Genomic DNA, 23,921 nt, shown 5'->3' on the forward strand with positions numbered 1-23,921 from the left:
CAATGTTTTTAAGGCTCAGTTTCCTCTGAAAAGTGGGGATAATGAGAGTATTTTAGAGAATTGTTATGAGGAGTAAATAAGATAATGCATGTCAAGTGTTTATTGTTTGCTCATAGTATTATACAATCAACATCATTAAAAGCCTTCCAAGATTCCCTCCTAGCAGGAAACAGATAGAACCTTATTTAAACGGAAGGAGCCAGCTGTGTTTGGATGGTCAAATTGGTTTGATGGTTTGGGGAGGGAGAGATATTGGGAGGGATAAAAGGAGGAAATTGGCTGGGCTAGGGCCTGGGTGCACGATCCTACTCGTCCACGCTCCCCTTTCCCCAGCCCTCACTGCTTTCCCCAGCCCTCACTGCTTTCCCCTGCCCTCACTGCTTTCCCTAGCCCTCACTGCTTTCCCCAGCCCTCACTGCTTTCCCCAGCCCTCACTGCCTTCCCCAGCCCTCACTGCTTTCCCCAGCCCTCACTGCCTTCCCCAGCCCTCACTGCCTTCCCCAGCCCTCACTGCTTTCCCCAGCCCTCACTGCTTTCCCCAGCCCTCACTGCTTTCCCCAGCCCTCACTGCTTTCCCCTGCACCCTTGATCCTCCTCCTCCAGCTGGATCTTCTTGCTTCCTCTTATCTGAGAGGTCAGGGCTTCGCCTTGAGCTTCAGAAGGGTAACGAAGAGAAGAGTGACTTACTCTTTCCTCCTGAATTCTACTGAACGAATCTTTGGAAGACTAGAGGGTTTTTCTACGTTGTAATCTTAACTCACTGTAGAAAAGTGAAGGAGGATCGTATAAGGAGATTTTTGGTATGTGTGTATTAAACGGGTGGTGGTGTGGATGATGGTGGTGTTGATGGGGAATGGAAATTGAGAGCTCTGTGTGCAGCACCTTGACTGCCATTCCACCTTGATTTGGGGAGGAGGTCCAGAACCTTTTGAGCTCCTAGTGGTCAAATTCATTATATTTACACTCATCGTTATCATGGCTCTTCTGTGATCCCTGAACAATAAATGCATGAAGAGCTCTTGAACGCAATTTCTAACTGAAGTAGCTTTCGAATAGGGACTTCATTCTCTCTGCTTCTAGCTTACTGCAGGTTGCCAGCCCTCTCTTTATTTATCTGTTTTTATTTTGTTTTCAAAAGAATGATAACACCCATCAGGGCTGCAGTTGTTCAGTTGTCCAGGGCATTTCATGTCGGGTCCCACAGGTTGAAATCCAACTTGAAATCAGTCTACCCATTAAGGCATTTGCCCTGTCCGGGTGGCATCCATCTGGAGGGAGGAAGGAAAGCCTTTTTTTTCTTCCACAAAAGTCCAGTGTGGGATAGTCTACCCCTACCCCTGTTTGGCCAGCTGATGCTTTCCCTTCTCTGAGGGTAAAACTGAAACATGCAGGATGTTGAAATGCATCACCCCGCTGGGTGCAAGCATGTGTCACATGAAGCTGCAAATCCGCTAATGTGCTTTTCAACCCCTGTACTGCCTCTCCTTTTCCTTATCTCTGAAAGGAACTATTTTTAGTTCCAGATGCTGGAGCTACTGTGATTCAAAACCTTTCAATCACTTTCTTTGGAATGCTGTTGAGTCAAAACCAGAATGATTACAAAACTAGAAAGATTTCACAGAAGCAGTCATCCCTTAACATGGGGAAAACATACAAAAAATAAAAGGTATATGATATCATAAAAATTTTTCTAGAATACAGGAAACATACCAGCAGTAAGGAAGTTTAGTCTCACTTTTTAATGTAGAAGAATAGTTTGGAACAGTTAAAAGGAATATAGTTCACCCAACACACCTATTTCTATCTGTTTCAAACTCATTCTTTCCACCTTAAGTAAACTGGGGGAGTCAGCTGTGTTAGGATGGGCACATTGGTTTGATAGTTTGGGAAGGGAGGGATATTGGGAGGGGCGAAAGGAGGGAATTGGCTTCTCTGGTCAGCTGGTGGGGCTTGGAGCCCTTGTGGATGAGGCTGAGGGTCATGCCCAGCAATGCACTGTGACGCTAAAACACCCGGGGCGCTCTGTAACGTCTGGCTTCCTGGGTGGCTTTTGTGAAGTACCCAGGTAGAGCATTTTCACTAGGTTATAAAAGTAGAATCCTTTTTACTCTAGGTAAGCTTTTTTTTTTTAACCTAAGAGTGGCATTTTTTATTTTTAGTAATGAACCATGTAGCCAGTAAAAACTTTACTCTTTTACCCAAAAAGGAGCATGGTTAATCCCAAAGGTTTTTTTAGATCAGCTTGGATAGTACTTAATCTTTAATCAACCAATTCTCTAGCCAAAAAGCAGCTGCCAACTCTAGAATACCTGGCCGTTTTGCATAAAACAGAGGGATGAGTAGTGACAATTTCCCTGCCTTTCTCACTGATGCTCTCGGGTCAGCACCACACACCACAGCTCTGCTCAAAGTCACAAGCTTTTTTGTATCCTTGCTTGGGTGGATCAAGAATAAAGTAATGGAGTATATATTCTGTGTATCTTCTCATTAACACAAATAGAAATAAAAAACACAATCTGGTAGGGTATAATGAAACCAGCACCCTCATTCAGTGCCAATGGTATTGACTTTAGAAATAATTTGGCAATATGTATCCAATGCTATTAAAAGTTCTTTACTTTTTAATCCCAATTCTTTGCAAGTATTCTGAGGAAGTAATTTAAAATATGGAAAAATTGTACATGCCAAGATATCCTCTGAAATGTTGTTTTAGTAAAAAATGGATATAACCTAAATGTTGAATTAGGGCAGTGGTTAAATAAATGCGTATTTGATGTAATATTATGCAGCCACTGATTCAATACATATACCGTGTAAGTAAGCAGACAAAGCCACGATATATTAAGTGAAAAAGGAAGGGTACAAAATTGAATATACAGTATAGGTAGAACTATTTTCAAAACGTTTTATAGAAAAATATCCTGGATTGTGGGTGATGTTTTAATATATTTCAATCATTTTATATAAGGTCATATAGAATATATGATAATAAAAGTAAAAAGTAAAAGAAATGGCCTTTGTGGAGCAGGCTGAAAAAATGTCAAACCCGAAGCCTTTTGGTTATTTCAGTGTGGGAAGGTCACACATAAGGCTCCTCTCAGCTCCATGTGTGAGCCAGGAAGGCTAATCCTGCTGAAGGTCCTCTTGGAAATGGCCTCATCAGCACACAAAAGCAGAGAGAACCATCCTGTCTTCCAGCAAGGATCTGAGAAAGAACCAAGTCTCCTATTACAACTACTGCTCACACCTCTCTCCCCTAAGACACTGTAATTCTCTCTCATCTATGTATCAGTCCAACTTACACTTTCATTATTCATTTAATTTCACTGCTTAAATTGACAACAAACTATGACAGACTACAGAAGCTACTTTTTTATACTAGAAATGCATTTCATAGATGATTAATGTTGAACAAAATTTGGAATATATTATTTACAAAGCATACCACAAAACCTAAACAATACTAAACCTGAACAATACCAATACCTGTAAAGTGCAACTTTACAAAATTTATTTAAATTTTGGTTTATTTGAACTTTTTGCACAAGGGCTTTTATCAGCTCTTCTTTGCTTATTGTACATTGAGAAAATCCAAGTGGGTATCCCTCATTTTTAACTCAATCTTTCCTATACCTATTCCTTTGTAGAGGAAGGATCTATATCTTATGATATAGATTTTTATATATCCAACCCTTGATTACTTCCAATCAATTGTGATATTTTTATTGTTTTATAAAATAATTCCCCACACTACACATCCATATTGGTAACAAAATCAAAGAGCACACACAACTACAGAATTCACCATGGCAATATTTATGATAACCTGCACTGCCAAAAACCAAACCAAAAATCTCATTCCTTTTACTTCCTCAGCCCTCTTCTTCAGACATAGCTAATAAAGCCTTGATCAGTGGCCACCATCTTACTGTTTTCTCTTTCACTCCTCTCTGCCCTTGATCCAGAGAAGGAAAGTGCATGGACTTCCCCTAGATTTTGCAAGACATTAGGTCATGCATGCTGCCCACAACAAAGAAGCTTCCTAGTGTGAAACCACAAAGCTAATCGCGATCTCAGCACCACCCCCACCTCCAGCAAAAGGAGAGGCAGGGGCCAACACCGATTCAACACTGGCCTGAGATCAAACGGTGTCCATTTCTCCAAGTCAGGCATGATTTCTTTCTCTGTTCACAAGCTTCAGCCCGTGGTGGGAGAAAAACGCTTTCTTCACTGCACCCATTATTATTCTCTAAACATACAACACCATAGTTAAGAAGTCCAGGTGAACTGAACTTTGCTTTAAATATCTGTTTTTCCATTCAATGCTGATTCTGAGAATTTCGGGTTCCTTTCCCAGCCCTCGTGGATCCGTGTAAGGGTCTTGTCTATACATGGCAGGATGAGAATGAACTTGATCGCCAGCACCGTGCAAGGGATGATCAGTGCTATCACGTAGGCTGAAGGAAGGTACCAGACGAGGCTTGAAGGACTGAGGAATCTCTTTCCGCCGTACACCAAGGTGTGGGCTGTGCACAAGATCAGGGTCAAATAACCCAGTTTGGACTATAAGCAAGAAACAAAAACATATACATTAACACTGTTTACACTGTAAGCCAATGAAGGGTATTTGTCAAAGCCGCAAGCTTTTGAAACCTGTAATATTTAGAACACTGCTAAGTACTGAAAAAACATTAACTCTCCTTCAGGATGATCAGTATATCATTTAAAAAAAGACTGTGCTGGGCTTCCCTGGTGGCACAGTGGTTAAGAATCTGCCTGCCAATGCAGGGGACATGGATTCTAGCCCTAGTCGGGGGAAGACCCCGCATGCCGTGGAGCAACTAAGCCCATGCGCCACAACTACTGAGCCCATGTGCCACAACTACTGAAGCCCGCGCGCCTAGAGCCCGTGCTCCGCAACAAGAGGAGCCACCACAATGAGAAGCCCACACACCGCAACAAAGAGTAGCCCCCGCTCGCCGCAACTAGAGAAAGCCTGCACACAGCAATGAAGACCAAAAAAAAGAAAAAAAACGCAGCCAAGTAAATAAATAAATAAATAAATAAATAAATAAATAAAAAAAAAAAAAAAAAAAAAGACTGTGCTTGCAAATGACATGGTGGTTTCATCTTAACCTAACTGGGAAAGATTAGGTTAGGAAAGATTCCCAGGAGTAAATTCTTTTGCATTAGAATAAATAATGTACCTTCTTTTTCAATGGTAAAACTTTCCAGAATCACCTTTTCTGGAGGCCAGAGATGAGTAAGATACAGTATGTCCTCAAGAAGCACCACATTAGTATATGTTGCTGACTAAGAGCAGATGCTACTACATTCTGTCACAATAAAGAGCAATTAGCAAACTTTACGTTTGGTTGGTTGTTTGTTTTGGCCTAAATACAAAGCTCAATGTTTATTTCCGTCTTAATGTCTTGAATAAAGGTGTAAACATGAGAAAATGTTGACTGCATTTGGTCCCTGGGAGAAACTGCAAGACTTCTGAAATTCAAATTGTTCTATAAAGTTCAAATCTGATTTCAGTTACTAACAGTCTATTCTGTTATACTGGTTCACAAGGAACTTGCATCAGAATCACCCAGAGGGCGTGTGAAAACAAACTGCTGGGCCATACCTCCAGGGCTTCTGATTCGTTCAGGTCTGGGTGGGGCCGGGGGATTTGTATCTAACATGACCCCAGGTGACGCTGCCACTGCTGGTCCAGGTACCACACTTTGAAGACCACTGGTCTGTAAGATTAGTTACCAGCTGCTTTTAATGAGGTATCTGGTGGTCGATGTGTGGAAAAACCGATTTTCCCTCTTACAGACCAGCGTTGAATCTGGTGTGATGACAGTCTAGCGTATCTTGCTTTGAAGGTTTTAAAGATCATTTCATTATATGCCTTTTCATATCAATAAGTCCATATTCTAAAGTTGGTTTTCAGAAGAAGAAATTTTGTGTTTGGGTTTCTCTCCACCTTGCACCTAGTACATCTCCACACACAGAATTTAATAGTAATTGGTGCTTTTCACGCTATACTCTTAGCTGTGGCTCTGGGAGTGGTCAAGAATCTTGGCAAGGGATGCCCTGCTAGGAAATTAAACCATTATGGAATCTGCCTTTTGGTACCAGAGTTTAGCATTTTCTAATTTGAACTTGTTTCAGTTGCTATTTTTATGAGATCGCTAGGGAAGTGATGGAGTAAAATGAAAATTTATGCAGGGTATGAGAGAAAAATGAGAATATTTGTAAAGCCAGAATCATTTTGCACTGTAAAGTAGATTAAATCGTGAAGTCCTTTACCTGGACAAATCGGAACTCTCTCCAGTTGAGCATGTTGCTAACTGATGGCAAGGAAGTGATTCCCAGGAGTACAAACAGGAAAAATCCAAGCATTCCCATAGCAACATATGAATCGCTGAGCCAGGCAGTAGAGGTACTAAATGGACTTTCTTTCTTGGCTATTGCCTAAGAAAAGTTATAAGCAATTTTTAAAACTTCCATTTTTTACAAACTGCCCAAACTTTTAAGGGGATGAAAAAATACCTCTGCATGGTTTCTTTGCTCAAGGAAAATTGTATAACATTTCTTAACAATCACTGAAAATAATTACACTTAGAAAAATACACTTAGATATTATATTTTTTGATAGAAAAAGTGGTTCTATTGGGACTTTATTAATAATATAGTTGACTCCAGGAGTTGTATAGAGAGTTTTAATTGACCCTATAAATCCTAAAACAAAATAAACATTTACTTAAACCTTCTTTACCATATGGCTTCTTGTTCCCCAAGCAAAAATTGATGTTCTCAAATGATTACATCAGGGTTCTGTTTTCCTGCTTTATATGCTGATTATTCACACACACGACGTTTGAGTTCTTTCATGTTTTTTATGTTGTAATATAGCATCAAGTCTGTTGCATCACATCTTGAGAGAAATCTGGCCCCTGTAACATGACTCTTACCCAAGGACATCCCATGTATTTGTTAGGGAAATAATGTAGAGAAATCCACAGACCCAGCACTTTGAGACTGCAGTAAGATTGATCAAAATCAATTATTTCCAAACTAGAACTGATGTATAGAACTTCCTCTGGGACTGCTTTAAGACTCCCTGAGCTGATTCTCTCTGAATATTTTGACTATGCAGAATATAGTATTTGACATTTGCTCAGAATTGTTTAGTTTTCTAGTTATTGAGGACAGCATCCCACAAGTCAAACATTAATGGAGTTACAAGCACCCTTTTGTGAATTTGTTTACATTCCTATGACACATGTTTGGACAGCCCCCTCACTTATAAGATGGCTGGTTTTGACTTCCAAAAGGAAGTAGCATGCATAAAAATAGAAACTTGAAAACACCTTGGCTTCCAATTATTGAAGTAACTCAAGTAGGTTCATTAGGTTTTCCTGAGCCTCCAAATCTGTTAGTTTGTCAGTATCTCAGTGAGTCCTGGGAATACAGATATGGACCCAAGTGGACCTGGGAATCTACCTTTCATTCTCAATAGTTGTATGAGATTTCAACCAGATTCAGTAAAAAACAAAACAAAACAAAACAACAAACCCCCCAAAACAAACATGAGGTGTCTAATTACAGCTACTTTAAAAAATAAAGATGCTTAGAAGAGTGATTTTCTATAACTGTGAAGTGGAATATGATGTAGCAGGATTGCTCTTTGATTTAAAGAATAGGAGAATACAAATGAGTAGCGATTTACCTGGGCAATGGTTCTGTTGGTCCATGTCCATCGTACATAATAACGAATAGGGATCACAAGTGTGTAGAGGACATGAAGGAAGGCAAATCCCAGTGCTATCAAGCCAAGTTGCTTTCTGCAAAGCATCCAGTGGTCAAGCCAGTCTGGGAATCGGCGGTATTTTGTACCTCGGTACAGCTGCAGGATGGCCGCAATAACACCAGGGAGGTAAACCAAGGCCAGCAGTGTAAGTGCTGCTATTGGAAAGACACGATTTGGAATAGAAATAGCCAGGCGGAATGTCCTATCTTTTTTTTCATAAACATAAGGGTAGATTACTTCTCTTATTACACAGTAGAAAAAGAAGAATACACACAGAACAGCAGACAAATAGAAGGGGAACTTCCACATTGTAAATAGTTGCAGTGGGTAGTTTTCAATTTCATTGGCTGCCATGAGAGATCCTTTATCCAATGGAGTAAGTCCAAGACTACGAACAATATCCATCACTCTTTGCTTGGCTTTGCTGTCATTTCCGCAGACAAACACCTGGGTTAAAATAATTCATTTTGTATTTATTCTATCTTTAGTAATTATTTTGGAAGTCTGTATAAGCACTGTGCAAGACAATGCCATATGGTAGTTAACTGCTTTTCAAACAAGGCTGTAGAAAGGACATATTTAACAAGATGATGGTTTAGACTTGCACATGTGTGTTGGATAGTTAAGTACCAGGGTTTTAAGTTGAGCGTGGCTGTAAGCATATCACGCTGATATGATAAGACTTGGTTCTCCACAGTGCAAACAGTTTGGTCTCTCTTCTGTATTCATGGGTGCCGTATCACTTAGGGATTGCTTTTAATCTCAATGAACAGATGGAACCCATTTCATACAAGGTAATGGGAGTGGAAGGGATACCCATCAACAATTTAGCAGTGTTATTTTCTAGTACTGACAAGAGGGCTCCAGAGACTGACACCATTGGGTTCCATCAAGCTAAAAGCTGAGGGTGTAGACAGAGCTAAATAAATCACTACAATTGGTTACCCTACTTGGTCAAGCCCAAGAAAGTTATTCATGGCGCATAGTAGCAGAATGAAATGTTTTCTTTTGGAATTATGTTTTGGAATCTTTGAGGTAAGCACATATTAAAACATTCACTTTTTAAAGATGGAGTGTAAATTTATCATTTAATCTTACCTGCCGACTTGCATCCAGTGCCCTTGACTGGAGAGCCCAGGCTGAGATGGTGTTAAATGCTTTTACCACGTGGGCTCCCGGCACCAACTGAGCAAGGTACTCTGCGTTCGATTCCGGATACTGCTTGATTTTGAGGTTGTTGCTGACGTCGACCAGTATTTTCCCATTGAGAACCTCAGTTAATTCTGTGAGAAAATCGTAATGTTCCCTGTGGATTGCTATGATTATAATGTCAGATTTCTGGGCCGCTTCTGAATAGCTCAGGACCTCTGCACCGTTGGGCAGCAGACTGGACATCCGGGGGTTTCGACTTCCAAAAACAATAGAATAACCACACTGGAGCATTTCAAGTCCCAGTGATTGTCCAAAATCTCCAGTTCCAAAAATACATACAGTCTCTTGCTTCTCTGAAGAATTCATAGTGAGAGGAAGTACATCTGTAGTTTTCTCCATAACTGAAAGATAATAATGCAAACACCCAACAAAATATGAATGTTCTGGGAAAAATGAATGAGAATTATATCCAGGAAGCAGTGATTGACTGATGTTGTTTGAATCTTTTGCTGAGTTATCTCAAGCATATTCCCTACAAAATTTGGAAGGAGTAAAAACTGTCTCATATATTCTTATATGTCTTTTTTTTTTGAATTTTATTTTAATTTTTTTTATATAGCAGGTTCTTATTAGTTATCTATTTTATACAAATTAGTGTATATATGTCTCGTATGGCTTATTTAACAAAATCTTCTTTTGGATAAAGAAATGCAGTAAAAACCCAACACTTAACACTTAACAGTTCCTAAAGTTCTCAAGAGCAAAATCTGACAAAGAATGCAGTAATAAGGAAATTACAGACCAATTCATTTATGTTTAGTGATACAAAAATCCCAAACTAACCAACAGAATCTGGCAGCCTGTTAAGAGACAGTGCACATTGATCAAATGGGATTATTCTAGGAATGTAAAGATTAGTTCTGTAAATTCAATATTAGAAAATCTTAATAGAACTCACCATATTAGAAGATTAAGGAGAAAAATGTGGCCATATTTATGTGTGCTAAAAGATCAAGAACCTATATGTCTCCAGAAATTTACACAACATTGTAAATTAACTATACTTCAATTTTAAAAAACCTAAAAAAAAATTGACATTTATTCTTGATTCATATTTAAAAAGGAACAAATAGATATCTCCTTAACATACAAAGTATCTATTTAAATAGCCAAAGTATCTATCTAAATAGCCAGTTGGAAGAAAAAGTTTAATCTATACCTCACACTCCTCCCCAAGGTAAATTTAAAATATATTAAAGATTTAAATATAGTTTTTTAAAAAATGGAACTATAATAGAACTAGAAGAGGCCATGGAGAATTCTTTTATAACCTTAGAGGGGAAAGGCCCTTTTCCTATATCACAAATCCTTGAAACCATTAAAGAATAAAGGGACAAATGTGATTACATAAAAAAAAATAACACCTGCGAAGCACAAAATCATGATAAGTGAAGTCACAAGATAATCAAACTGGAAAAATACTTTTAACTCATACAAACCAATAAAAAATTTGCCCATTAGACAATAGGGCAAAAGAAAATGAGATGCTAGTTCATTCTAGGGAAATATGACTTTTCAATATAGTAGAAGATTTCTTAATCTTACCCAAAGTAAAAGAAGTGCAGGGTAAAACTAAACTGAGATACTGTTATAAACCATGTGATTGTGTTGCTTTTTAAGGTTTTGAAATTTAAAGATCTTGAAGTTTTCATGATCTAATAAAATAATCTAGGATACTCTCTCCACTTTCAAAGAATATTATTTCTTCTTTCGGTACTGGATTTTTCTCCAAAATTTTTCTCTTCCAAATATTTAGGATTTAGTTTAAACTTTTAACCTTTTTTTTTTTTTTTTTGGGTGTGTGTGTATGTGTGTGTAGTCTCTTGTGTTCAGTGATGCATCCTCAGTGCTAAAAAAGAGCACTGCCTGTGATGGACCGGGCACTTCTTGATAAATATTTGTGGGATCATATTAGAAGGGTGGAATGTCGGCTCTGGAAGCAGCGGTTTCCTCTGTGTGCCACGCACAGCGTGAGGTGCATGATGAGGAGGAAGCTGAGTGAGTACAGACTGAGCGCTGGGAGTTAGGGAGGAGTAAGGTGAAGCAGAGAAGTGGGGGAAGGCGTTGTAAGGACATTACTTCTTCCACCCAAATGGGTTTAAAGTAAAACTTCGTGAATTTGATGAGGAATTTCAAACCAGACCTAATCACTCTTCCATTCCAGCATGGTGAATTTCATGCAGATTGTAGAGCATATTGAAGATTGCACCTTTTCAATAGGATTTCAGAAATTTGCCCTTTCCATTTTAGTCCATGGAAAACACCTGTTTTTTGTTTGTTTTTCTTGAAGTATAGTTAATTTCCAATGTTGTGTTAGTTTGGGGGTAAGCAAAATGATTCAATTATACATATATATATGTATATATATATTCTTTTTCAGATTCTTTTCCATTATAGGTTATTACAAGATATTGAATATGGTTCCCTGTGCTATACAGTTGGTCCTTATTGTTTACCTTTTTTATATATAGTGGTGTGTATATGTTAATTCCAAACTCCTAATTTGTCTCCCCCGCCCCCGCTATCCCCTCCCCTTTGGTAACCATAAGTTTGTTTTCTATGTCTGTGAGTCTATTTCTGTTTTGTAAATAAGTTTATTTGTATCATTTTTTGTTAGATTCCACATATAAGTGATATCATATGATGTGTGTCCTTCTCTGTCTGACTTACTTCCCTTAGCATGATATTTTCTTTGTCCATCCATGTTGCTGCAAATGGCATTATTTCATTCTCTTTTATTATTGAGTAATGTTCCATTGTATAGATATATATACCACATCTTTATCCATTGATCTGTCGATGGACATTTAGGTTGTTTCCATATCTCGGCTGTTGTAAATAGTGCTTCTATGAACATTGGGGTGCATGTATCTTTTCAAAACAGAGAAAAGGAATTCTTACCTGAGCTTATCCGAAGGTGTGTATCTATATCAAAAGCAGACCATTCAGACATTTGTAAATAGTCAGAAGTCATGGAGAAAAGGGACAAGAAATACAAGACTTCTCTGTACTTCCACAGAAACTCTTTGAATAATTTAATTAAGCACAACAAGTGAATCATTTTATAAACTAGCTAGTGACTGATATCCTGAACTTTATCAGAGCAGGAAATGACCTTATATGGGAAAGCACCCGGATATGATCAGGGCCTATCATATGGAAACACAGCTGTCCCTTTGAAAAACTCTTAGCAGCATCTATAAATGCAAACTAGTGTAGCAAATTCTATTATATTGCTAATCAGTTAACAACTAATTGTTATAACTCAAACCCTAAACTGCTGAATGATGTCTTAATTTTTCTACTTCATAGAACTGGTTTGTGAGTGTATCGAAAGAATACCAGTGTGCCTGGCTATTCCCTCACTTTTTCTCCATTCTTTATCCTAATATATTATTTTTCTATCTCCTATATTGGGATGAACATTTGCAAGCAAAATATAGATTTGGCAAAGTTGCCTGTGTCCTGCAATGAAATGGATGATGTCTTTACTGACATATTATCGTTTGGATTACCTTAATCATTGCAGAGAGAGAGTCCAGACTTTATTTTGACCATGTGGCCCCTACATTCATCTATTCTAACCTGTCATAGACTTTTTTTGAAAAAAATGAAGATATTAGCTACAGTACACTAGTATTTTTTGCTCCACTTACTGGCCGTGTGACCTTGGGTAAGTTAAAACTCTTTGTGTCTCAGTTTCATCAACTTTAAAATGAGAGATCTGTAGTACCTACTCTAGAGGCATTGTGAGGATCAGATGAATTAATGTATCTTAGAACAGTTCCTGAGACTTAGTAAGTACTCAATAAGCTGGCTATTATTAGGAGAGTATTTAATATGCTATAATTAATCAGTCTATTAATGATCTAATTAATGTAGTCTTTATATAAATTCTATAAATTAAGGGTTAATTATGCTTCTATAACTGTGATTATTGGAATATATAAAATTTACCTGAAATAGTATTCAGTCATTCTTGAGAAGCTTCTGCTTCCCCCACTTATTTCTCATAAATAAAACCTTATATAAAACGGCTCCAGAGCCTATGAATTTATCAAAACACAGATGTAAAAACAGCTCAAGTGTGAATTTCTCTCATTTGTAATTCTTTCACATTTTATTTTAATATTTCCCCCTTAAAATGCAGCTTGGCAATCCAATATAACACACTTGGGCTGTTATCCCAATCATTAAAATTTATTTTCCCTCTTAAATCTTCAGAGACAAACTGAAGATACAAAAACAGTCAGGAGATATTAAAATATCACCGGTGGAGTTAATAGAAAGAAATACAGTGATCCCATTGGGCAGTTAGTTACTCCGTATCAAGTTATAGAAGTTCGAAGGTTGATAATTGTGTCACACACATTTTGAGTTCCCCTTCAAATCCACCTGGTTCTATTTCCAGTCCTTGGGCAATAACTGAGCTCTGCTCGGTTCCCACTGCCTAACAGAGGCTCACTTTGGGGCTCTAGATCTTTTATCTCTTGATCCTTGCCCTGGGCTTCTCTGATACCTGTGCCTGTTTGGCACTCAGACATGTACAGCCCATGGCCCCATCATAGACAACGGGGCACAGGACTCCATGAATGAGTGCTTCCCCTTTCATCTTCTGCAACACAATTCTGACACATTTCATAAGGCTCCTATGAAAGTCCTAGAGGAATAGAGTACCACTCATCTGTAACAGTGGCCAATTTAATGGGCTCTTGTCCTGTCTTTCCCATGTTCCCTGGTTTAAGCCCCTTGCCCCTCACTCCTGCTCCCTGGAATCACTTCCATAATAAACTATCTGCACACAAGCCTATGTCACAGGCTCTGCTTGCAAATCAACCCAGGATAATACACTATTTTGATTATTATTATCTTTTTATGGTAGAAGAAAAATGATCAGACCTCAGGTTACAACTGGGATGATGAAATAACATGTAAAAAATGAAAAAGTTAGCTAGTTCTTTGGAAGAATTAGATTCAGCACTCTTGGAAAAAATATCCTAATAATAGATGTTCATGAAAATGAGATGTATGCACACTCTAAACCACAAGGGAGATCTCATTGAGGGTGAATTTTACAGTAAGTACTAGGTAAAGAAGGAAGTTACAATCATTTCAGACTATTTGTAACTCAAAATAACTCCCATGTATAAACATGGATTGATGGAGGTAGTAAGGTTTCTTGTTCAAAGACTTGGAAAAAAACTTTCCTAGTCCTCTTTTATTCATAGATGTAGAATGGAAGGAATAAAGAAAATAAGAAAGGTGGTAAACAGGAAGCGGAGTTATTAAGGGAAAGTTGGGGTAAGATGGTTATGGCATAGTGGTCTCCTCTCCTTCCTTCAGCGCTTTCCAAACCTCAGTTATGTAACAGGAAGCAAAACAAGACTATCCCCTGGTTTGGAAAATGTCCAGGTTTTGCCTCCTGTGGAAGCATCTCCCAGAGAGGGAGGCCAAGACAGGTAAAGCGACCCCGCAAGAGTGTTTGTATGGATTAGAGATTGGCAACCAATGATGCAGATGCAAAGGTGGCAACCAATGATGCAGATGCAAAGGTGGCAGAGACAACTGTGAGGGCCATGGTAGCAGCCACGAAGAAGCATAAGCATGTGTGTGTGTGTGTGTGTGTGTGCATGTGCGCCCGCGCATGTGCGTGTGTGATGAAGTGGTACTGGTGTGGGTCACTGTAGAGTCTCGCCCATCAGGTCCCGCTGTCTGCAGATCCCACCCCGGGTTCTGGGAACCTAAGGCAGCATTCCGCTGGATGTTCCCAACTAGGTATCCCATGAGGATGTTAGGGCCAGTCTGGCTTGTGCTTTTACTTCTCTCATCTCCCAGAGGTCAGAGGTCAGAGAGGCCCAGACCAGTTCCAGCTTTAGAGGATTCTAGCATATGAAACACATGGAAATGTCCTAATGGAATACAAACATTTCACATTTTAAACGCTTGTATTTAACAAGCAAAGAAACCTTTTTATTTAAAATAACTGTAGATTCACAGTAAGTTTAAAGCTAGTACAAGAGGTCCTTGTGCATCCTTTATCATTTCCTCCAGCGTTTACATTTTATATAGCTAGAGTACAATATCAAAACTGGGAAACTGATATCAGGACATTGGGTGTGTATAATTCTCTGTCATTTTATCCCTTGTGTGGGTTCAGGTACCCACTACTGCAATCAGGATGCAGAACTATTCCATCACTACCCCTTTATAGTCATACTTATCCCCCTCTCTGTCTCCAGCCCCAACCCCTGGAAGTCATTAATCTGTTCTCTACTCCGTAATTTTATCATTTTGAGAATGTTATATAATGAAATCACACAAAATGCAACCTTTTCATATTGGCTTTTTTTCACTTAGCATAATGCCCTTGAGATCCATCCAAGTTGGCGCATATGTAAATAGTTCGTGTAAATAGTTCGTTCCTTTTTAGTGTTGAGTCCATGGTATGGACTTCTTCATTTGCTAGTTTGCTATCTGAATGTCCTGTTTGGAAATGTTGCAACAGCGTTACAAAGTTTGCATGTTTTAAGTGCTTATACTTAACAAGTCAATGCTATTAAATGCTCAAGTACCACCTCCTGAGATTCTGAATCAACTGTTCTGAGGTAGGGCCCAGACATCTGTATTTTAAAAAAAAACAGACCAAACAGATCAGTTCTAAAGAGCATCCAGAGCTGAGAACCACCGGAAATGGGAAAAGACAAGGGTATCTTTTTTGGAAAGAGATGGTGAGGAGGGAAAAGGCAGAGGAAGAACAGGCTGAGGATGAGCTTGTAGGGGGATGCAGAAACATTTCACCTGCTTTACAATTTCTTCCTCTAAGTAACCACTGGCTGGGTCTGATAGCCTAGAATTCCTACTTTTATGAAAACTGGAGGCAAAAAAAAGAGTGTGTAGGCCCCCTGTGGGAGAGGGTCAAGGGATGCCAGACACAAGACTTGGTAGGCTTCGCTCTACAACTCCCTTAAGGAAACTTTGATGAGTTGTCTTCCATGAGCCACAAGTCATAGTTTGATCACATCCAGCCGTGAATCTGCTACAGTCACTCCATAGCATCTCTCGTACGGGGCCAGACAACATCCCGTTTACATTCGGATGAAACTAGTATGAAAGACATTCCGCCCCTTTCTCCCTTTGAGAATTCAGCTTTGAATTCTGAAGCGATTGTTCACACAAGGTTTTGAACTCCTCCTACAGTACCCTCTCCGGACACCCCCCCTGCCCTCTGTCAGGGTTGTAGCACACAAGTCCAGTGATCTGGCCTGGCACCTCCAGGAAGTCAGAACACAAATGACACTTTTAAACGCTATACGGCATGACAGGATTTTTCATTTTAATTTGATGCCTGTAAACAGGGATTTTTAAAATTCCTTCCTTCTGTTTTATTATCCCTTCTGAATTTCAACCTGAAAGCCCTAGATGACTTGACAACACATTTGTAATGAGCTGAAGCCCATCAATCAAATGTTTCTTTTAATCACCAGGCATAGGGGCAGGAGGGAGTTCTGCAAGTAGGCCAGCCTTCCTCTGATTCAGAGCATTTGTTTTAATATATCCCAGGGACAATTGGAAAGCAAAAAATAGTAAAAAAAAAAAAAAATTTTTTTTTAAAAACCTTACAATAATACATGAACCCACCCAGTTTATTCACTGAGCTATTTCTGTATTTAGTGAGATCAAGGCTCTTTAGGGAAAGCAAGCATGCTCACATTTAAGCACATATTCTTTTACTAACAGGTATATATTACTGTAGCAAAATCAGAAGCTCTTGGTTTAAAAAGACCACTGATTGTAGTTTACAAAAAATGTAATGAGCCCACAATTAATGGAGTTTTCTAATTTTTTTGACAGTTCCATCTTCAGTCTATATATGTTATTTGAAAATATAATAGTACATTTCTTATTTTAGCCTTGTAGTTAGAAGTAGCTCTGTCAGTAATAGCTATAGACTGACATAAATCTATCATTTAAAACTCTTAATCTAAATAAAGAAACCACTGCAGGTTAGTTGCTGAAAAATTGATTAATTATTTAAATTGTTTTGGGAGAAAATGTTATGTATCTCATAGCACTCTAACTTACTGATGCTTAGTTTTTATGCTAGCCAATAGAATGACCCAAAAGGAAACTAATCTTAACTTGTACAGTCTGATTAAATCACAAGAGCATAACTAAATATAACCTTTACATTAATATTCTATGGGGATATATATCCACATGAATTGCTAATAAGTAAAACTAGCCATGACATGCTGCAGCTAAAATGATTCTGTCAGTAACATTTCATTGCCACCCAATGAATACCAGGAGAGCAAGGTAATGCAGAGCTATATTATCTGTTTTAATTGTACTTTAGGAGAAAATTTATTTATTTTAAATATTGGTTCTTTGGTGAAATTCTGGTCCAACTAAAAATCTTTTTAATACGTGTTTTCACATTTACATCTCAGCTGCATCTGTCAAGATAAATGAAGATTGTTTTATGATTCCCTGGCTAAGAATTTTATCATGTAGGTTTATTATCCCCTGTCTAGGCTAGTTAGTTCATTTGATTAAAGCTGGGGCTCATGACAGCAAGGTCAGGGATTCAGTCATGGCTGAGTTAATTTACCTTGACCTCTGTTTGCATTCTAAATCCTGAACAGCTTATAAATCTGTCGTTCATCAAAGATTCAGCATGAGAATCAGGACCTGGATTGCCACCATCAGAAAAACAACTCTATCTCACTGACTGGGGTGGCATTTGACTCGTACACAATACCTGAGCATTTGCTTATTTTTTTTTTTAAGTAGTTTTTTATTTTTTTAATTTTTAAAAAATTTTATTTATTTATTTATTTATTTCTGGCCGCGTTGGGTCTTTGTTGCTGCCCGCAGGCTTTCTCTAGCTGCGGTGAGTGGAGGCTACTCTTCCTTGCGGTGCGTGGGCTTCTCATTAGGGTGGCTTCGCTTTGTTGCGGAGCACGGGGTCTAGGTGTGCGGGCTCAGTAGTTGTGGCTCGCAGGCTCTAGAGCGCAGGCTCAGTAGTTGTGGCGCACGGGCTTAGTTGCTCTGTGGCATGTGGGATCTTCCCAGACCAGGGCTCGAACCCATGTCCCCTGCATTGGCAGGCGGATTCTTAACCACTGTGCCACCAGGGAAGTCCTGAGCATTTGCTTATTGGGTAATTTGGTGATCACAAAAACCCACTTAATATTTAGTATCCATTAGTGGGTTTTGCTTTTCTTGGACTGCTGTAGTCAGAGATATTTAGGAAGTGATTTGATCATTTCAGAATTAACTTTGTTTAAATAAATTTCCTGTGAATAGTTATTTATCCTCACCTTGAGGCCACTGGGAATTATCTCAGTATTGATAACTGCCAACTCAGTTTGGAGATAGAGCAGTTTTGCTGTGGATCTGATCCCATTCCCTGGCCCCCAACCCTGCTGATGGGGTAACTCCAATCTGCGTCAAAGCATCTCCTTAGCATTTTTAGAAATCTCCTAGGGGTGGTTTACATGTCCTGTATAGAGTCTCCTTTATCTTCTTTTGGGTACCGTTTTCTTCTATTTCTAATTTGGCTCTGGAGGCAAGGACTCCCAATGGCCAGAGTACGTCTAGTGTTTGCCAAGACCCCATGAGCTTGAGCTGCGACCATGATCTGGCCTTTCAGCTGCTTCATTTCTTACCCCAGGAGAGAAAGTACCCTTGAAACACCTTTCCCCTTCCTGTGTTATACTCTGATATACAAGCCTGAGAGCAGTGCTGGTTGATAAATATATTTTAGTGAAAGCAGCTCCTTCTTTTTAAGTCCTAGGTATTTAATTTCAGCTCTTTTTAGTTGTGTGGTATGACCAGAGCTGGCTTGCCAGCTGAAAGTTTGAAATCAGCCATGGTGGGAGTTTTCACACCATGGAAATCAGCAAATGCTGTAATTCAGGACATTTTTTTTTGCCTTAGAGAGCCATTTACCAGCATACCACTGACTCTTTCTCTGTCTCTCGTCCCCTTCTCCCTAAGACTCTGCCTGTGACCATGGAAATGGAGAAATAATTGGACTGACAGGATGATATACTTTCCCAATCCTGACTTTGTACTTTAAGCCTTAAAATCTCTTTCCTTAGAGGCCTTCCTTCTAGGAAGGCTCCTAGGTTCTTAATGATAACAGAATCCATGTGGCTTCCCTCCCCCAACAAATGTTCCAGACCCTCTCCACCGCACACATGGAGTTAACACGAATTTGGCTGTAAGTCTGACACCGCTAGACTCTTGGTTCCCTCAGGGACCTCTTTGTGTACCATCAAACCCAAACACATATCTTCTAATTTTCCAGACATGCATTAAAAAAAAAAAAGCACAGTTTAGGATCTCAGTCGAAGATAACCATTATTAACTGCAGTGAACCATTTACCAACTTGCTAATTGCTTTCTCCTCAGCCCCCTTCCGTATCTCATACCACCTAAGTCAGGGCAATTGAATAGAATGAAGAAATCATTTTAGTACTTGGGTACTAGAGAAGAAATAACGAGAAGCACGATCATTTCTATAATAAGAATGATTTGCTGTAACTTAGTTCTTTTGAACTGTTCAATAGGCTTCATTTCTTATGCCATGCCTTCAGGTATTAAAGAAGGGCTCAAGTGTTTTACTTAAGTTAAACTAATTAAACCTTTAAAAATTCAATATTCCAACTTTCACGACCTCAGTTAAATGCCTTAATCTCATTATGTCACTTTAAAATGAATTAAACTCCAAAGTATTATAGTTACAAATTTATTATGAACCTTACCCAGGATAGCAACATAATGGGGTTACTAAAATGAGAAGAAATACCAAGGTTGCTGCAATTTCTTTATCCTTTTAAAAATAGTTATAATAATTTCCACTACTTACTTTATATGTACTGTACAGCATACAGCAATCTCATGCTTCTTCCCAAAGGGCAGGACACTTTGACCCTATTAACTAGTACAGCTCAGGGGGCATTCATGCTCATAACCTCCTACGCCCATAATGATAAGCATCTTTCAAAAATAAAAATTAGTGTTATCAACAATGTCTTGGTAGGATTGCATGTTTTTGACAGATTTATTGAACAGCCTCTCTGAGCCAGGCACTGTGCTACACAAGAGGGATAAAGTGATAAACTTTAGACTGACCTTGTCCTCCAGGGGCTCCCAAGTTGGGGAAGATGTAGACCCATAATCAAACTGCTGCAATACAATGTGTGAAGATGTTGCATATACAGAGTAGGGGAGCTATTCTGCCTGGGAAGTAGGACAAGAAAGTTTACCAAAGTCTGTGCATAATTGCTTCAGCCACTGTTTAATTTGGGCTCAAAACTGTTTCCACACCCTGTAAAATGAGAAGTATAGATGAAAGATGTATAATCAATGTGGACCATTAGCCACGCCCTCCTATTCCCATGCTTTCTCAGGGCTTGTGCCATCACCAGTGAAACCCTGGTTGGAACACTTGGCCCTGTGCTTCATGCCATTTTTTTTCCTTCAATATTTGGAGCTAAGGTAAAAGAGATGTGTTCTAATAACCCCTCTCTAAGAGGAGTGCTGTATAATTATATTGTTACCTCTTAGCTTTCTTTTTTTTCAGAATTATAGTTCCTGACTTTTCAAAATTATCCTTTGCACACATTTACCTTCCTTATAAGATGAAAAGTGAACTTAACTTCATCCTGACATGAAGACTGATCATGTAATCTACATTTCAAAGAAACATACTTTCCTCAAAATAACTTTTCAGAAGTATGCAACCATCAAAGTTCAGTATGATAAGGCTTTTTTACACATGGCAGACTACACTCTTCTAGAACAATGTGGAGAAGCATTCAGATTAGGATGTCATGTCCTGCCTAGGTAATTAGGGTGGAAATGCTTCTTTGAGTAGAACATTGCATATTTTTTGCAGTGATGTATTTCTGAAAGATGATCTTCATACAGTGCAAGCATTCTTTGTTCCTTTTTCCGTAATGATTTTGGAAGAACAAATTGCTTACGTATGTTGGCCAAGTATGTTTTCTTACCATACATTGTTTTCAGCACTAATTATCCTTTAGTTATTTACTTAGCTTTATTCCTTCCAGATCTGATTTCTTCTCAACAAAAGAACAAGTGTTAATTCAAATCATTTTGGAAATGACCTAAAAGTCATTCAAAATTCATGGTAGGTTGAATACATCATGTGGAACTGTTCATAGTTAACTGTCTTCGTAGTTAACTAGTGACCCATTCTCTTTGGATGTGCAGAGCACAGAAGGACGTACAAAGCACAGAGTCAAACAGGTGACTTCGGAGGCCTTGTAAACTTTATTTCTATTACTTCTGGCCTAACTACAACTTCAAAAAAAATCCCACACAGAAAACTTCACTATCCACAGCCTGTCCTAGATTCTTAGAGTAGGAATTATAGGTAGATGTAGTTGCAGACACTGAACAATTGACTTCCTCTTCAGAGGACAACCCAGAAGAAACCTAAAAGTTGCCCTGGCAAGTCTTCAAGTTTGAAAGGTGATTATATCTTTTTTTTTTTTTTTTTGCTAGCAGATTATTAACTTTGTGAAGATTTTAAAAGGAAATAATTTTTAAATAGCAGTTGACAAAAGATGCAAATGACTTATAAAGATAACTGGATGGTGAGGATCTTGAAACACTGGATGTGTTTCTAAGGGTGACTTCAGAATCAACTACTCAGGAAACTTTAAAAAGAGAATCTACACCCTTTTAATAATGTCATGAGTAGTGGTAGAGGGATGTGAGGTGGTCCTTCAGGAGATGAGGAAATGTAGAGTGACTGTTCAGGATTTCTTCCATTTTGGAGTTCTATGACAAATGAATCTATTTTTCTTAAAACTGTTCAGAACAAGGCTCAAGGCTTAAGGTCTTCAGTGTATGAACAGGCTTATAAAAACGTATTTGGTTACTTCTAACAACAGTTAGCAAGCTTAAGCAAGGCAGGAATCCAAAAATCATTCTCAAGTTAGGGGTCAGGCCTCGAACATGCTGGTTTCTGAACCTTAAGTTGCTGTGTGAACTTCGGCAGCACCATAAATGTTGCCAAATGGACAGAGTGCTATGACCCAATTTCTCCATACACATGTTCCATTTTCCTATACAACCTTGAAGCCTGATAAATAGGGAGTGCTTCATCCTGCTTTCTGGGTTGGCAGTGTTTGCCATGCAGGTAGAATACAGGCAGGTAGAATTTCATACCGTGCTAAATCAAAGCATTCTGAAAAACTCAGGGCCTTGCAAAAAAGTTACTGCTTCAAATAAATGTGCCATTTTATAAAATTACACCTACTGTATCAGAAAAAAATGTTCTTTCATATGAGTGACATTTATATGACTGCTATTTATAGGGAATAGGACATTCTCATACAGCAAGGCTGAAGAATTGGTTTGGAAAGCTGAGAGTATTCTCTGAATGATAAATGTGGTACAGGTCTAGATACTCGGTGGGGAAAGACTATCTCTCCACAGCTGGCTAGTTTCCCTATAAAAGTGAAACCTGCATTATTATGAAGAAAGTAATTACTTGGTTACACTTATAGCACTGATGAAATTTTCAGTGTATTTCAAACCTGCAAACATCTTTAGTCATGTGTTTTCACCTTGTTAGAGTTGGATTTTGTGGCTGCTCTGGTCCAAGAGCCTTTTATTTTACATGTGTAGAAACTGAGGCTGAGGTACTGAACTTCTAATTAGAACTAGGAATAGAATTCCCCAATCCACCCCTGCCCTAGTCTCCATCCAATTCACTTTCCCTTACACCAGTCATCTTTTAAAGAAAGTTTCTAAATTACTATCCAGAGGGAAAAACTACCTTCCAGCTGCCTCTGGACAAACAGGGAACCAAAGGCTTTATTTACTCTAAACAATTACATTCCAAACAATATTTCTCTGGAAAAGCAATTAATCACTAAACTGCAGAAGGGCATTGGAATCAAGATCAAGGATGGAAGCAGTTGCAGATCTCAGGACACATTTTCAGCTCTTGGTCAAGAAGCGGACTCAGATCTAGATTGCCTTTATCCAGAAGTAAGATACAGAGAGGAACCCAAACCTCCAAGTCTTCTCTTTCGGTCTCGTCTGCACCCCGGGGCTGAAAGTCTAGGAAGCAAGCCGCTTGTTGAATTGCTTAACTCATCTGGCCACACCCTTGGGTGGCCTTGCACCTTCTTCCCAGGGTGAGCAGGTTTGCGGAGCGGGGTCCTGGAAGCAGGGGTTCGAGGTGGGCGGAAGCTGATAAGGGAGGGGAGCCCTGTGGCGAAAGGTGCAAGGCGAAGGCCAGCAGCAGCGTGACCCACCTGCGGGAGAGGTGTTTCCCAGGCAGCTGTGGTCCAGCGTGGCCGCTGCGGGGCGCGCGGAGTGCCGGGCCGAGAGGGGACGCTGTGTGGCGTTCAGGCTCGGGGCTGCGGTTCGCCGCTCTCGTCGGTATAAGAAGCCGGAGAGCGGAGGGAGGGCCCACTAGATTGCGCAAGAGAAGCGGTGAAGAAAGCAAGCGTTTCCAGGAAGAGTTCAAGCTGGGAATCCCGGGCAGCTGGAAAGACCAGAAATTCCGGTGCTGCCACTGCCGCTGTTGCTTCAGATGTTGCTGCTGATCTCTGGCCAGCGGGGTTTTTAAAAGGTTTTCCCCAAACCCCTTGGGATATGTGCATCCCAGGCAGATTGAGGCTTGGAGAGGCTGAGGAGGACCCCTTTCCTAAGGAGCCAGAGGGGCCGCTCTGAAGAGCTGAGAAAACACTACCTGATTTAGGCACCTAGGCATTTCCCCCTGTGCCATAGTGTCTTAATTCAGAGGTGACATCTTTCCCCTGTGCCTGGAAACCCTCTTTTTTTTTTTTTTTTTCCCCAGGGAGGGGGTCATAGCCTGGATGATCTTGAATTTGGAGGTCTTAATTTA

General features: G+C 39.4%; 1 protein-coding gene across 2 annotated transcripts; it reads right to left on the reverse strand.

Annotated features, from left to right (window-relative positions):
• Positions 1-1,716: 1,716 nt before the first annotated feature.
• Positions 1,717-23,429, reverse strand: STEAP4 (STEAP4 metalloreductase). 2 transcript variants are annotated; one of them, XM_028163820.2, is made up of 5 exons: positions 23,326-23,429; positions 8,906-9,360; positions 7,727-8,254; positions 6,304-6,468; positions 1,717-4,563 (listed from the first exon to the last, which is right to left on the reverse strand). In XM_028163820.2, exons 2-5 carry the CDS (start codon positions 9,356-9,358, stop codon positions 4,300-4,302), a joined length of 1,410 nt encoding a protein of 469 aa, XP_028019621.2. In that variant the 5' UTR covers positions 9,359-9,360; positions 23,326-23,429; the 3' UTR covers positions 1,717-4,299. The 2 variants fall into 2 exon arrangements, with proteins under 2 accessions (XP_028019621.2, XP_028019622.2); XM_028163821.2 differs by lacking the exon at positions 23,326-23,429 and adding an exon at positions 20,162-20,245.
• Between the last annotated feature and the right edge of the window lie 492 nt (positions 23,430-23,921).

This window comes from Balaenoptera acutorostrata, chromosome 7 (genome assembly GCF_949987535.1).
Source record: "Balaenoptera acutorostrata chromosome 7, mBalAcu1.1, whole genome shotgun sequence".
In the NCBI taxonomy this organism is placed as follows: Eukaryota; Metazoa; Chordata; class Mammalia; order Artiodactyla; family Balaenopteridae; genus Balaenoptera; species Balaenoptera acutorostrata.